Genomic DNA, 16,155 nt, shown 5'->3' on the forward strand with positions numbered 1-16,155 from the left:
ATTTTTCTTTTTAATTTTTTAGGATTTTCTTAGTTTTTCAGCTTCTGCAGAGCTCAGCACGGGCCGTGCCCGCTGAACACGCCCCCGTGCTCAATAATTGGAACTGGCAATCCTGTTTTAAGTCGGACAGTAAGCTGAACACGGGGCCGTGCTCACTCAACACGCCCCCGTGCCCAAAGATTCACTTACTGAAAACAGAACCGTTAGATCCCGGTGGTTGGTAATTTCTGACATAAACATGAGTGATAGTAATTCTTTTTACTTTCGGCACTCTTATGGTACGTGGTGTCAATTATGTGGAGGCGAACATAAAGAAGTAAAATGTTACTTTCTAAATTATAGGCCTCACTACATAGACCCACCGATTCCTTATAACCTTAAGAGGGGCGAAAGTAAAAATAATCACTATCTCTCCCTCGAATGCGCCCAGCCAGATATTCTAGGAGAAATGCTCCTTGACGAGTTATTTCAACTAGAAGAGCTAATTCTAAATTGGTCAAAAGAGCTTAGGAAGGATTTTATTGATCCATCCCAAGACGATGATCATGAAGAAATGTTGGGATCACATTCTAATAACCTCGTTGCTCCCAAAAATACCTTCATACCTAGTGATGACTTGGATGATAGTCGTCCCTGTGCCGATTGTGCCGTGAAGGACTCTCCATCGACTTCGTTCGGTGCATACATAGACCTGAGCGATTCGGCATACACCTTCTTTAACAAGAGCCCGGGAAAGGGTTGGACTTGTCCACCTAGAATGAAAATAGGAATTACCCTAACCGACAACCTCTTGCGTTCTCGCCTTAGTCTAGGACAATTAAGGTATCTTAGGCACTTTGGGGTTGTTCCAACCAGTAAGGAACCACCCGATAGCAATAAGATCCTTAGAAGAAACAAAACTCCATAAGACAGCTTCCAGACACGGGGCCGTGTCCAGGTCAACACGCCCCCGTGCTCATCTAAAAGATTCTCTGCTGATTTTGTCAGAATACGGACAAAATGTGTCAGGATTTCCTCTGCACACGGGGCCGTGTCCAGCGAACACGGGGCCGTGTCCAGTGCGCTGTCGTTTTCTTTAAATGCAGCCTGATCCCTGCTCATTTTTTACCACTTCAAAAGACAGAGATTCCTGGGATCTTCACTCATACCATCCTAGGTAAGTGCTAAAAGAAGGTTCCCAAGGACCCTCTTGTCCCTTCCACTTTTATTCATTTCCTCTTCTTTCAAATTTTTCAACATTTCCTCCATGGAAGCTTGGAAACTCCATGATTCCAACCTTCTATGTAAAGTTTGTAAGATTATATGCTAAGGATTCTTGGTTAAAAGTTAGTTGTATAACTTTGTTTTAAATTATCTATGCTTAAACCCAGCTGAAAATCATGAAAATAATTTAAAACTCCAAGACTCCTTAGCCTAAAAATCCTGCAGACAAGTGGACACGGGGCCGTGCTCAGCAAGCACGGGGCCGTGTCCCAGGCACTGTTTCGTAAAAATTTAGCTTTCTTCGGTTTCTTTCTCAGAAAATGGCAAGCAGAACAAGCGGAACATCTTCAAGAAATAACCGACAAGGGAGGAGATCATCAACGGCAGAAGACTCTCTTGTAAACTATGTTTACACCCTAAGGGAGGCTATTGATGAAATGACGGGAGTGGAGGAAGCATTGGTCGACTGTATCAACCATCTAACAGTAGGGCTGGAGGGTTGTCTCCGAGAGGTAAACCTCTTGCACCAGAGGTTAAACCTTCTCGCCTCCCCGCCTTTGGTGCCTATAATAACCCAAAGGGCGTGGAACGTGGTGCCCGAGGTCATCATTCCGGCCGAGTGGTACGCCATGCACCAAGAGCCTCCGCAAAGGGTGGTGCAAGGAGTCCCGGTGAATGTTCCCCCTCAGCCACAAATTGCTGAGGAAAATGAAGCCGCCTTCTTCCTTCCAAGGGAGATAGAAGAATGGCTTTAAACGACATTTAGGGAAGAAAACCTTCGGCCGGAAGTCCTACTATATCGGGAAATTATTCTCGAAACTTTCTTAAAAAAAGTAGAACTTTTTATGATAACCTCGTGTACCTCCTGACCTATTTAGTTAAGTTTTTATTTTATCTTAGGAATATTATGTAAGATCTCTCTATGATTTCAATGAAATAATGGTTTTAAAGTTTGAATGGTCCATAATAAATAAAACACACTCATGGTGGTAAAGGATGATAAGGGAAATGAGGAACATGGCCCCATGCACAAGAACAAGGCAACCCGACATCAATTTCTCCGATACAGTAGGTTCAACACGGGCCGTGCTCAGCCAACACGGCCCCGTGCTGAACCCCCTGTAGAAAAATGCCCAGTTCAGGTAACTGGACACGGGCCGTGTTCACCAGACACGCCCCCGTGTCCAGGCTTCTGTTTCTTTTTCTTAATTATCGTTACTGGCACCTGACCACGGGGCCGTGTCCGGTCCCCACGGGGCCGTGTCCAGACTGCCAGTAACATTAATTTTTGCTTTCAAAAACCATGTTACACATTCAATCAACCTAAAAATTTATTTTTGGGACACATTGAGGACAATGTGTAATTTAAGTGTGGGGGGATGCTAAAACCTTGAAATTTTGCAAATCCTAATAACAAGCCTTACACAAAACTCTATTGGAACCGCTAATCACCCCAATTTTTTTTCAGAAATTTCCATTTTTTTTACTTGTCTAAAGTTTAAGTTGGGAATTCTAAGATTAATAGGGTTATATTTTTACAAGTTTACAACCGATAGCGTCATGATAAAAAGAACTAACATAAGAAAATTATGAAACGGCATGACAAGCTTAGTTAAAATTCGATTATATATACTTGATCGCATAGAAAAACCCATTCCCACAAAAAGTGAGTTTTGAGCCTTTATTGAGCATACAAATACACATCTTAAGACTAAATGCTCATTTTTCGTTTCTTGTGTGAATAGCCGCTTGGTTCTTACAACTCTAGAACTTGCCACGACAATTCATTCCCGGTCCTTACCAACTTAAACCCAAGTAAGTAAATGATGGAGGCATTAGGACTAACCCTTTTTCTTTCTACACCATTATTTTTCATTTTTTTATCACCTACCTAAAATCCCCCTAGTTAACCCCTTTGAGCCTAAACCTTTCATTTCTTTACCTTAAAACCCTTTTACCCACCAAAACCCTTTTTATTTTTTTTTACCCTTCATTTTAGTAACAAGCTCGGTTTTCATTTGACTAAAAAAAATGATGAAGTAAGAAATAAACAAACGAAGCTCTTAAAACAAAAAGCTTGTTTGAAGAAATACTTCATTAAGAATAAAAGTCGCTAAAACAAAATGTTTTACGAAAACCGACGCTTTTTATGCTTTTCGCCCTTTTCTACTAACCACTAACCCAACTACCCACCTTTAACCCAAGCCTTTACCCAAAAAGTCCTCTTGATATTTACAAAGGTAACAAATTAAAAAGGAGGAGGATTGATTGCTTGGCAAGCCTATGGTAGGAATAAGTTCCACGCCGCTCTCGAGTGATTCACTAAAAATACACCTTCGGCCGAGTGTGAGTGATTTCTCCCGTGAGTTATGTGAACTTGTATATAAATGAAATTTTAAAAAGACATGCTATGCCCAAATAAGTAATTTATCCTATGAAACATTCTAAATATATCATAACGAATAGGATTGTAAATAAATGAAAATAAAACCAAAAAGATCTTGGATTCCCGACACTCTATGACAAGCCAAAAACTTCTCTTCTACCCATTCCATTTGGGAGTGTAAGCCACGTATTAAAGAGTTTTTCTTGAGGACAAGCAAAAATTCAAGTGTGGGGGTATTTGATGTGTGTAAAATGCAACATATAAATTACATCAGATGAGGCATAAAACTAACCCTTTTTAAGTACTAATGTTGGAAAAAGAGTGTTTTTGTCTTCCTTTTGTATTTTCAGGATTAAATGAGCTCAAATTCACAAAAGAAGCAAAAAGACAGCTAAATCTAACATAAATACAAGAAAAGGAACATAAGTGGATTGCCCGACCCCTCAACAGCATCCTCCCAAGCAAAATAGAGAAGGCAGAAGACTGAACACGCCCCGTGCTCAGCCAGCACGGGGCCGTGCCCAAGAAGCAGCAGAAAAGACAAACCCATAGAAGCTTCTATCACCCACCACGGGGCCGTGTCCAGTGAACACGGGGGCGTGGCGAAAGTACAGCAGGCGCATTAATTGTAATTGTGAATTACAATTAATGAAGAGAGAGAGTGTCAGACAGGCATGAGGTCGTGCCCAGCGGACACGGGGCCGTGCCCAGCCTTCTGTTCAGCCTATAAATAGGAGTGCTTGGTTTCATTGCAACTCATCCCTTGGCACACCACCTCTCTCACACTTCATCCACCACCCACCACCATCACAACACCATCATCCACCACCATCATCCATTGTCTATCATAGAGTGTGTGAGTCGTCTCGGGATCCAAGATTGATCGTAAGAGTTCTTGACAATCAAGGCCATGTTTGCCTAAGTCTCTTACATCACTTGGTGAAGACAAGTGTTTAGTATAATACTTTTTATTTTTAATATTTTGCACTTTTTATTTGGTTTTGTATTAATGACTTTAATAACTAGTTGCTTATGTTGAAGGTGATCTTTCCTTATCGTTTGTCCGTGGTGTCTTGGCATTATTTTACTGTCTATATAAAATAAAAGATTTTTACCATTCATATCTCCACGGTCTATATGGAGGTATGTTGGCTACCTGGTCGGGGGTTAAGGGAACGGTTTGGTAAGGGTCTTGCCCTTGTTCAGCATCTAGAGGTCCTGCAAGGGACCTGGGTCAAATTTAGTAGGATCTCCTTCAATGCCCATAGGTATTGGATAGCGGGGATCCAAACTCTTTGACCCCCTCATAAGTTAACTACTATTAATACTATAACCCGGCTATTTAGGACTGTATCCCTGCTGACTTAGACTACTTAGTCGAGGGTAACGTCACCGCCAAAAGCGGGGCCTACCATAATTTGCATTAATAACTTAATTCATTATCTTTCAATAATCGGACCCTTTAGGATTGTATCCTTGCTGACTCAAACTACTGGGTTGAGGGTAACGTCGCCTTCAAAAGAGGGGCCTACTACAATAACTAAGACAATCTCTTAAACAAGTGCAAAATTGCGAAAATAATCAAAGGTTATACTAATACACGAGTCGGATCCAAGTGATTCATCTTGTCTATCTGTTTTTATTTTTATTTTATTTTCAACATTTAGTTAGTTTTTATTTTCTTAGTTTAAAAAATCTTTTCTAACTTTTTGATTTGATTAGACGTTGAGGATAAACCGGTACTAAAAGCTCTTGTGTCCTTGGACGACCTCGGTATCTTACCAACACTATACTACGTCCACGATGGGTGCACTTGCCCATATGTGTGTTTAGTGTTAGTAAATATCGTGTTTTATAAATTTAAAACTTGGCTAAAAGTGTAAAAAGGGCTTAAATATACATCTAAAATATAACACACTTCACGCACATCAAGTTTTTGGCGCCGTTGCCGGGGACACAAGGATTTTGATAGAGCATTTGTGACGCCTAAGATATTGTTCAACAGGTGTATGTAAAACACAAAGTCAAGACTCTCAAAATATGATAGAATACCTGACGCATTGGATCGTTGTTGAAAGGTCTCTCCATCTTGTTTAATAAAAGTAAGTACCTCAACAACTTCCGGAAATAATTTCAACAAACTTATCATAGTTCTATGATGAGAACCCCATCGTGTGTCTCCGGGTCGGGCAAGGGAAACCTCTTGGTTTAATCCTTTTCCTGTGTTAATTTCACCCGCTAGAATTTCATTTTCCACTCTCTTTTTTTGCCTCCAACATCATATCTTTTCTTTTGCATGAAGCACCAACCGTATTAACAACCATGCCAAGAGTTTCGTAAAATTCTTTAACACCATCATGCTTTTTTGCTACAGCCACAATCACTAACTGAAGTTGATGAGCAAAGCAATGTATGTAATGTGCCGATGGATTGTCTTTCAGAATTAAAGCTTTTAATCCATTAAACTCTCCCCGCATGTTGCTTGCACCATCATCACCTTGACCCCTGATCTGTTTAAACAAAAACAAACAATAAAATACAATGATACGACATATAATCTTTATTATAGTTTATGTAATGAAATTATGAAACATATAACTTACTTGATCTATGCTTAAATGGTTATCGGCTAATAAAGACACAATGGCTTCTTTAAGAGTTAAAGAATATGTATTCCTCACATGAGCAACTCCAGTTAAATTCTCTTTAAGTACTCCGACCTTATCGACATATCTCACAACTACGGCCATTTGTTCCTTTAAAGACACGTCGCTAGACTCATCTACTAACAACCCAAAGACATCGTCTTTAATTTCTTCACAAATCATTTTGGTTACTTCTTTCGCATAGCAATCGACAATCTCTTTTTGAATCGACGGAGCTGTCAACTTATTATTCTTCTTGGCCTTCCCTAAAGTGTACTTACCAATATCCGGGTTGTTCACACTAATCAACTTTAAAACCGAAAGAAATATACCTTTATAAAGAGACTTTTCAGATTCGTCATGACCACGAAACGGTAAACTATTTTCTAAACAAAATCCAGCACTACGAACAGACCCCATTAATCGATACCGATTTCCAATCCTTCTTTCCTTGTTACGCCTTTTTTTCATTCGCATCAAAGGATCGCTTTTGGTTTAAGAGATTTTCACATTTTTGTGCCGCCTTATTATGTATACTATTAACTAACCCAACATGTTCTTTTAAGACACCCGGTTTACTCCAATTACAAAAGCCTCCACTTACAAAAGTCTCTCTTCCACCTTTATTACCAACACTTTCATTAAACAAGTAACAATATAAACAATATGCTTTTTCTTGTTTAGTGCTGTACTCCAACCAATGATATTTATCAAACCATTTAACATTAAAACGTCTTCGGCCACTAGAATAGTTTGTCTATTTAAAGTCATGACCTCGTGGTTGAAAAGCCTTTTTAACAAGATACGCTCTTCTTATGTCGTCTATTTGATTTGGATGATAACTAGTAATAGGCGGTCTATCGGAGGGATCCGAAGGAAGATCATTCAAATCGATTGTGTTTCGTGTTGAAGGACTTGAAGCCAAAGTAATAATTGGACTTGGAGTTGGTCCGATATCTTCATTTTCTTGCATATCAATATCATTCTTTGAACTTGGACCAATATCTTCATTTTCTTGCTTATCGTCAATAATATTTGAACTAGGAGTTGCACCCAAATCATCATTTTCTTGGTATTTTCGTTTAAAAAGACTACTAATGAGAGTTTGTTTTTTCATCTTTCAACTTCCAAATTCCCTAATTTTATAAGACAAATAAAATTAAACAATAAGCCCTAAATCAATTTCACATAAACCCTACAATTAAACAATAAGCCCTAACAAAACAGTCACTGAAATCAATCATAAAATTAAACAATAAGCCCTAACAACTCACCAAATGTCTGAACTAGTCAATTATGATCAAAATCAATCACAAAATTAGTCAATTAACAGTCACTCAAATCATTCTAACAAAACAGATAAACTCAAATTACCTGATCTCTTCCTCGACTTCCAGAACACCGGACCAGAAGACACCGGACGAATGGACGGCGGAATGGAACGGCGGTGGGCGGTGGCCAAGGGCGGACGAATGGACAGCGGTGGCAAAGAGCAGAAGACGCCTCCTGCGCTGCTTCTTTTTTTTTCTTCGGTTCTGGCTCCAGTGCTCCTGCTACGCTACTTCTTCATTTTTTTGGGCTTTTTCTTTGTAAAAAATATTGGATTATAGGGTATGGGGTTGGGAAATGGGCTATGATAATTGGGCTTTATTAAGTATTGGGTAATTAGTTAGGTAGAATAAAAATTTTTGGGCTTACAAAAGGGGTAACATAAAATTTATTAAGCGGCAACGAAATCCAAAAAACGCAAAAAAAAAATTTACACTATCGCGCCCGAGCCAAGGGGCAACGCGGGCTACCCCTTGACATAGGGTATGTCCGCCCCTGAATGGGTGAAGTGGGTGAACCAACGATTTTGTTTTCTCGTAACAAAACTCTTTTTAGACGCAAAGTTCATTCAATTTCCGGAACAAACGATAGCGGTGATGACTTGTGAGAGCCCCTAGTATGCATACACCTGTAGTACCTGCACACTAAACACAACCAGCGTAAACCCGAAAATAACAAACAAAACTACTAAATTAACACACGTTGCGCACTACTCGCCGACAACGGTGCCAAAATTTGACGTGTTGTCGTAGTACACGCAAATTTAATCCAAAGTACAACTAATAGATAGTGGCAAATGGGCATCAAACACAGGGAGTTTGTGGAAAGTATGTCAATTATGTAGCTTTGCAAATTTAACTAAAATTAAACTACAATTGCAGAAATTAAAATTCAAGAGTTGATTGTTTTGGTTTTAAGAACTAATATTAACTAATTAAATTGCAAATCAAAGATTGGTTTTGTAAACAGATTAGGAACAAGCGACCATCCTAGATTTCAGGTTTTAATCCACACTAATGTTTATGCTTAACTAGAAAGAACCACATAGACATGTGAAGGGGTATGGTCCTAAACCTCGTGCCAGCTAAACCGCGAGTGACCATTACCCTTATCAAACAACCCCTACCAGCAATGAACTGCGTCCATGCGGACACATCCTTCGAATCCAATCAGCCAAAGGATGAGAAGAAGCCTTACCTGGTGTATGAAAATGGATGTACATAACGATGCGGCTGGCACCGCATCTTATGAACATTTTCGTCACGACAAGGGATGTAGGCAACAACAACTGTCACCACAAACGACGATGCGGCTTGGCACCGCATCTCGCGTATTTCTTGATCAAAGCATGAGACGCGGGAACATCAAGAGTTACCGCAAGCAGCGATGCGGCCCGCACCGCATCCTGTGCACTCAACAAGTGGGACTGACACCACAGAGCAAGTAGCACCAATGACAGCCGCATGTCAGGTCTACGTAAGCGACAGGCTGACGTGGCTTCACCTCCACAACCGACAAGCCTGACACACCTGCAAAGGTGCAGCATGTCGTCAGTCTATCCGTCCACCTCCTCCTTCACTCCTCGGCTATAAATACCAACCCCAAACCAGGTTTGAGGTATCTCTTCACAACTCTCTCACTACTACTACTATCACACTTTGCTTCCCCAGCAAACTACTGATTCTTACGCCGGAGAGTGGTAACCAGGAGCACCCCCACCCCATCCTCCTTGTTACGAGTCACGGCTTGTTTCCTTGTGCAGGAGATCAACCGGCGGACGATCCAGCCAGCGATCCTCGAAAGGAAGGGATTAACCCTTCTTGACGAGACCAGTGAGTTAACCCTGCCCGGTTAACCATTGTTTCATCATTGGCGCCCACCGCTACTCTTAGCACTTCCCTAACCATCCCTCTCCCTCTCAAAAGATCATGTCCGACCGTCTGAACAATACCACCGGGGATAGCCTAAACCCCACCAACCCAGGGCCTGCGAGGACCACCCCTCCAGTCCCAAATCCGGACCACATTGGCACATCAACGCAAGGGGGCGCATCCCTTACGTTTGGACACGATCTCTCACAGTACGCATCTGTGAACCCTCCAGACATGAACCCTCATGCTTGGTATGACCAGCAGGCAGCCCTGCTGGCCGCAACATACAATCGAGCTTGCGCCGAAGCGCAAGTACAAGCCGGACCTACTCCGGCACCACATACACCTGCGGGTCGTATTTTACAATACGACGGCAGGGTTCCTTCACGCCCAGCCTCCCAAAGCAGGCGGGAGGACCGTGGATCCTCTTACTGTAAGGTCCGCACAATCGATGAGGACGATTCCTCATATGGGTCTCGTACCAGAGGCCCAGTACAAAGCCGCCTGGGCCCTCAAGGCGATAACAGGCGGCAATCCACAGCCCACCACGGCTCCGGCATTCAGAGCCGGCTGGGACCGCAGTCCCATCACGAAGGATATGGCCGTACCGACCCGGACGACCATACATATTGCGGGGAATCTCATGCTACCAGCAGCAGACCGGGAGGATGCCACTATGTTCCTCCCACTCACCCCTGCAACACATACCTCAGGGCTGCAAAGCGCCCCGAGAGCCAGCCCTATAGGCCGAAATCTGCGGCCGAAAACTCCAAGTTCGCCGCCGATGTCAGCACCACGAAATTCCTATTAAACATCGGGAAGTACAATGGTTCATCCGATCCGGACGACCACAAAAATATCTTCACCGGCGCGGGATGTAACGGCAAGTGGGACAAACCCACCTGGTGTCAATTTTTCCCCCAGACCCTCACGGGCCTGGCGAGGGCTTGGTTCGATTCTTTGCCAGTAACGTCACTGGCCTCATTCAAGGACTTAGAAGCTAAGTTCCTCGCGCATTTTAGCCAGCAACGACGCCATTAACGTGATTCCATGGACATCATGAACATCTGGCGCAGGGACGACGAATTGATAGAAGCGTTCGTCGTCCGGTTCAACAAAGAATGCAAGAGATAGGTGATGTTGCCGACCAAATGGCACGTAACCACTTCATCGTAGCAGTTAGAGATGATCAGATGGTTATGACTCTCTCCGGCAAGGACGGATTGCCAAAGAAATGGGAAGATGTCATGACTGAGGTCAAGACATATGCCCAAACTCAGCGGTCCCTCAAACCGCATGTTGGCATGTAACAACTGTCACTAAAATCAATAATTAGGACGATAATTAGTCAATAAGAAAACCCTAATTGAGACACCCAAGTAATTCTGCATTGGCCCTAAAATTTTCAGAACAATCGGAAACAGGATCAGGACCCCTAAAACTCAAGGGGGGCAAACCCTAGTTTAATAATTATCTAAATTAAACGTTGCAAAGTTCTGATTGGCTGAAATTTTGAATCACCCAAGCTATACCCGAGCCTAGGCAGCCTATGAATTAGACTGCTTAGCTTACGGACCGCAAGGGAAAGGGCTTACGGTCCGTAAGCATGTCCCAAAAATCACTATAAATAGCCGACCTTGGGACTTGAACTGAGAAATGAAAACGACGTAAAGTTGCTGTCTGTACGTCGAGTTAAGGCTATAATACTACAATAAACACACACAAGATCACGAGGTGCTGCCGCAATCAGGGTAATAACTCGATCGCTATTACGATTCAACGTCCGATCGATTATAACTATCCAACGATTGTCTGAGTGCTGCTCAAATTGAGCTGATACTTTGTTATTCATTGTGATTTCGACTTGAATGTTTGAGTGCTGTTCGAATTCGGACTATGCTCTGTCATTCGTTGTGAATCCATTGAATTATTAAGTATTGCACTTATTAATTGTTGTGAGGGTTTAATCTCGTGAATTGACGTAACTGCTGAATTAGTTACTAACCCGTTTGTGTGTACATTGTTAATTAAATTAGGTTAATCACAGGCAAATCAGTAAGGCTTAAACTCTGCTCGTAAAATCTGCAAAGTGAGTCATTCTCTTTTTATCAATTGTTTTACAAAACTCCAAAGTTATTTTCAAAGTTATAATTACAGGGATTAAGTCTTTGTAATCACCAAGTTACTGCCGGTATGTGGGGTTTTGTATACATTACTTGATAATCTTCACCATTGGGGCAGCCAATGGGTGATATGACCATAATCACAGACACCATTGGACAGGTGGGCCAATGGGTCGAGTGATAAAGTACCGTGGGTAGTTGGTTTGATATCAGAAACATTGTAATCGCTCTTAATACTGTGAATTATAACAAACGAGTCGTTTTAGTAAACTGAATGATTCACTCAGTATTTCCCCGCTGACAAAACCATATTTCAAACATGTTTCAGGTGATATGTTGTGAGCAAAGAAAGAGAAGTGCCGTGAAGCACTCCCAGCTTAGAAAAGTGGCTCAGTGTAAACAAATAAAAGAAACATGTTTTGAAAAAAAAAATAAAGATTTCCCTGGGAAATCACATTGTTGTAAATTTCGGGAGTTTATCCCTAAAAGTTATAAAGCGAGCAGTTTAAATTATTGAAAAGATCCTATTTTACAAGACTTCCGCTGTCGCCTAAAATTTAAATACCGCAGGATTTCTGTCCCGCGGCTCCGGAAACGGGTAAAACCGGGTCGGGGGCCGTGACAGAAATAAGGTGGTATCAGAGCCACTGTTTTAAGCTTACTGATTAAGCTCACTGTTCTAAATGATTTAAGCCTATTGAAAAACAATTAGGAAAATTTTATTTGTCATTCTGTGACTATATGTGCATTAACTTATTAATTGTTGAAATTACAGTATGGGTAAACAAAAGATTTCTGCTATCTACCGCAAATTAGATAATACACCTAAAGAACAGGGAACCTCTTCCTCCAAATCTCCCACCAAGTTAGAGGAAGGAATCTTTGTCCGTAAGGCAAATTATGAAAACCCACTTACCCCGGAGAAAAGGAATTTGATTATTAGGAAGGGTCAAGAGAAAAAGAAACCCCAAACCAAGAGAGTGAGGTTTAACCCGGAGATTCAGGAAATTAGCAATAATCCACCAGGGGAAAATAACCTAGATGAAAAATGGGCAAATTTGTATTTGCTCGCTACCGTAGCAGAAAATGCAAATCTTTAAACTTTAAATCTAGAAATAAGTACTTCCCAGTAAATAAATAAATAAATCTGAGTGTGTTCTGTTTGCTGTTATGTTGTACAAATTAGTGTGCAATAAAAATGTTTATTTGTTAAACTTGTTCCAAAGTTTTAACTTAGCATTTTTGTGCATTTTGCATATATGCTACACAGCATGAGTGAGCTATCCGAGGCGTTTCAGAACCTCAACCTCTATCCTGTGCCAATTGAAGTCTCCCACAACTTCACTGGTTACATTGCCGACATAGAGGAACCTCTGGAATTCCAAGCTCCACCGCTGGAAAAAGCAAAACCTATAAAGAGGAGAAGATATGTAGGGTGGAGAAAAGTGCGCAGAAGGAAACCTGCAACTAGGAGACTCCCTAAAATAGAAAATCCTGTAAGTGTGAGCAAGGGAAAGGAAATAGAAACCGGAGAAAGTTCCAAACCAGTAGGGACAGAAATAGGGATAGACCTAAAGCAAAAGGGAATAGAGATCGGAGAAAGCTCTAAACAGCCTGAGGAGATCACATTCCAGGACGAAATAGACCGTCTACTGGCCAATTGTGATGTCATAGAACCAGTCAACAATAATCTCTTCTCTTACCCTGCCACAGCCCAATTCCCAATAAACCTAGAACCCGTGATTCCAGACCCACTAGTCCACACACGACCATTAGGCCAAATGGAAGAATGGTGGACCAATGACTGGCAATTCCAGAATATAGTCAATAGTCCCTATAGTTTTCTCCCACAGTTTGATCCAGAACCTGTCCCCAATCCGCTAATGAGCTATGAAAACCTGGCCGAACTTCATCAGTTTGGTGAAGAACTGATAGGCACTGGGAATAGGATCAGGGAAATTGGGGAGCAGATTTCCTGGAAGTATGACGAAAGGGAACGTCACTACTGAATTGTCAGTTGATCCAAGAATAGTGGGGAGGGTTGGAAAAGTTTGTTTGTATTATAACTAATACAGTAAAACTAACTCTGTAAAATGGGCAATAAAACAATGTAAGATAAAAACTGTGTATTGAAACAGATATAATATATAAAACAAAACAGAAGTCGAGGCATCGACAATTTTGGTTATATGTATGTTGTAATAATCTATGTGTTTATCTGTGTTGATTTTATTACCAATAATTAGATACTAATAATTCCTATCAATATAAATTAGCAGATGGAAAACGCTAGTAATGAACCAGTTAATGAAGAGAATCAATCTGAGCAAAATCAGGAAAACCAATACATGACTAGACAAGATATTGAAAATATCATCACTCAAGGGATAGCAAATGCTATTCCAGAAATCATGGCTGCTGCTAGGAAACCTGTTGAATCACAACAAATCATTCCTAGTAAACGTACCCAGGAAGATAATTTTAGCCATAGTGTAAATGGAGGCGGCAATCATGATAATCATGATAACAATCCGCAACAGGCTCCACTCCCTAAGAAAATGAAAGCTGCAACACCTGGTTGCACTTACAAGGAATTTCTTGCCTGTAAACCAGCCGAATTTGCAGGTAATGAAGGGGCAACTGCAACACTGCGCTGGTTAGAGAAAACCGAAGCAGTAATTGCAATAAGTAAATGTGCGGAAAAAGATCAAGTGATGTATGCATCAAACCTGTTTAAAGAAGGGGCGCTAGAATGGTGGAACATATAGTGCTACAAGCAAAAGGAAGAAGGGTGGCCTATGCAATGAATTGGGAAGAATTTAAGAGTCTTGTCGAAAGAAAATTCTGCCCCGAATACGAAAAGGAACAAATGGCAAACAAGTTCCTGAGTTATCGTATGATAGGCGTAGATTGTCGAGGATATACTTCGACATTCTTCGAATATGCGAGAGTGGTACCTAACCTGGCTTCGCCAGAACCGGTACTCATTTCCCGTTATATTTGGGGATTAGTCGGAGAAATCCGTAACATCGTTAAAGCTGCAAGACCACGCACTATTGACGATGCTGTAGAGTTAGCCAACACCTTAACCGATGAACTGGTGCGCACAAGAGAAGAAGATCGAAAGAAGGAATTGGCTCAGAAGATTACCCAGGGATTTCGTACGGGTAATAATAACCGCTTTAAAAGAAGAGGAACAGGGCAATCCTCAACCCTGCCATTCTGCAGAAATTGCAAGAGAAAGCATTTTGGAAGATGCAATATAACCTGCAATTTTTACAAATCAGTAGGACATAGTGAAGATAACTGCAAAAAGAAAGCCATAGTCTGCTATAACTTTGGAGAAACCGGACATTACAAAACAGAATGCCCTAAATTGGTTAAAGCCGCAGATAATAAAGGCAAGCAAGCTGAAGGGGCAACTAAGAAGAATGTTCGCGCATTCCAACTGACCACTCAAGAAGCCGAACTCATTCCAGATGTGATAGCGGGTACGTTCTTAGTACATAACGTCTATGCAAAAGTATTATTTGACTCTGGTGCAAACCAAAGTTTCATTAATACTTCATTCTGCCAAGCTCTTAACTTACCTTTAACTACCCTTAGGCAGATTTTTACAGTCGAAACGGCAGATGGAAATTCTGTCAACATAGACAAATTATTGCAAGAAGGAAAGATAGAACTGTTAGGCCATAAGTTTTCTGCAAACCTGTTACCTATGAATTTAGCCGGATTCGATGTAGTATTAGGAATGGATTGGTTAGTCACCAACCATGCTCGAATCCTGTGTGATAAGAATTCCGTAGAAATCCGTACCCCCACAGGAGAAGTAATCTTAATTACAGGAGATAGACCTCGGAAGCCATTAAAATTCATTTCAGTAATGAAATTGGCTAATTATTCAAGGAAACAAGAAATGGTGTATATGATTTCTGTAATCATTAACACTAAAAGTAAGGAACTCCAGGACATTCCTATAGTTTCAGAATACCCAGATGTCTTTCCAGAAGAATTACCTGGGTTACCACCGGATAGGGAAGTAGAGTTTAGAATTCATCTAATTCCAGGTACTACACCAATAGCTAAGGCACCTTATCGATTAGCACCTACTGAAATGCTAGAATTGAAAAAGCAGTTAGATGAATTACTAAGCAAAGGATTTCTACAACCTAGTTCATCCCCTTGGGGTGCACCAGTGTTGTTTGTGAAAAAGAAAGACGGGTCGATGAGAATGTGTATCGATTATAGGGAATTGAATAAGGTTACAATCAAGAATCAATACCCACTACCTAGGATTGATGATCTTTTTGATCAATTACAAGGAGCTAGGTATTTCTCTAAAATAGATTTAAGATCCGGATACCACCAGTTGAAAGTACAAGAGGAGGACATACCTAAAACTGCTTTCAGAACTAGGTATGGCCATTATGAGTTTACAGTCATGCCCTTCGGATTAACAAATGCTCCAGCCGCATTTATGGACATGATGAATAGAATTTGTAAACCATACTTGGATAAATTTGTAATCGTGTTCATTGACGATATACTCATTTATTCCAAAAGTCAGGAAGAACATTGTAAGCACCTGCATGCACTCT

At 41.1% G+C, this 16,155-nt stretch overlaps 1 protein-coding gene across 1 annotated transcript; it reads right to left on the reverse strand.

The window, feature by feature from the left end:
* Nucleotides 1–5,835: 5,835 nt before the first annotated feature.
* Nucleotides 5,836–6,654, reverse strand: LOC110932815 (zinc finger MYM-type protein 1-like). The gene is made up of 2 exons (XM_022176071.1): nucleotides 6,193–6,654; nucleotides 5,836–6,099 (listed from the first exon to the last, which is right to left on the reverse strand). Exons 1-2 carry the CDS (start codon nucleotides 6,652–6,654, stop codon nucleotides 5,836–5,838), a joined length of 726 nt encoding a protein of 241 aa, XP_022031763.1.
* Nucleotides 6,655–16,155: the final 9,501 nt, after the last annotated feature.

The sequence above is a fragment of the Helianthus annuus genome, chromosome 4, assembly GCF_002127325.2.
Source record: "Helianthus annuus cultivar XRQ/B chromosome 4, HanXRQr2.0-SUNRISE, whole genome shotgun sequence".
Lineage (NCBI taxonomy): Eukaryota > Viridiplantae > Streptophyta > Magnoliopsida > Asterales > Asteraceae > Helianthus > Helianthus annuus.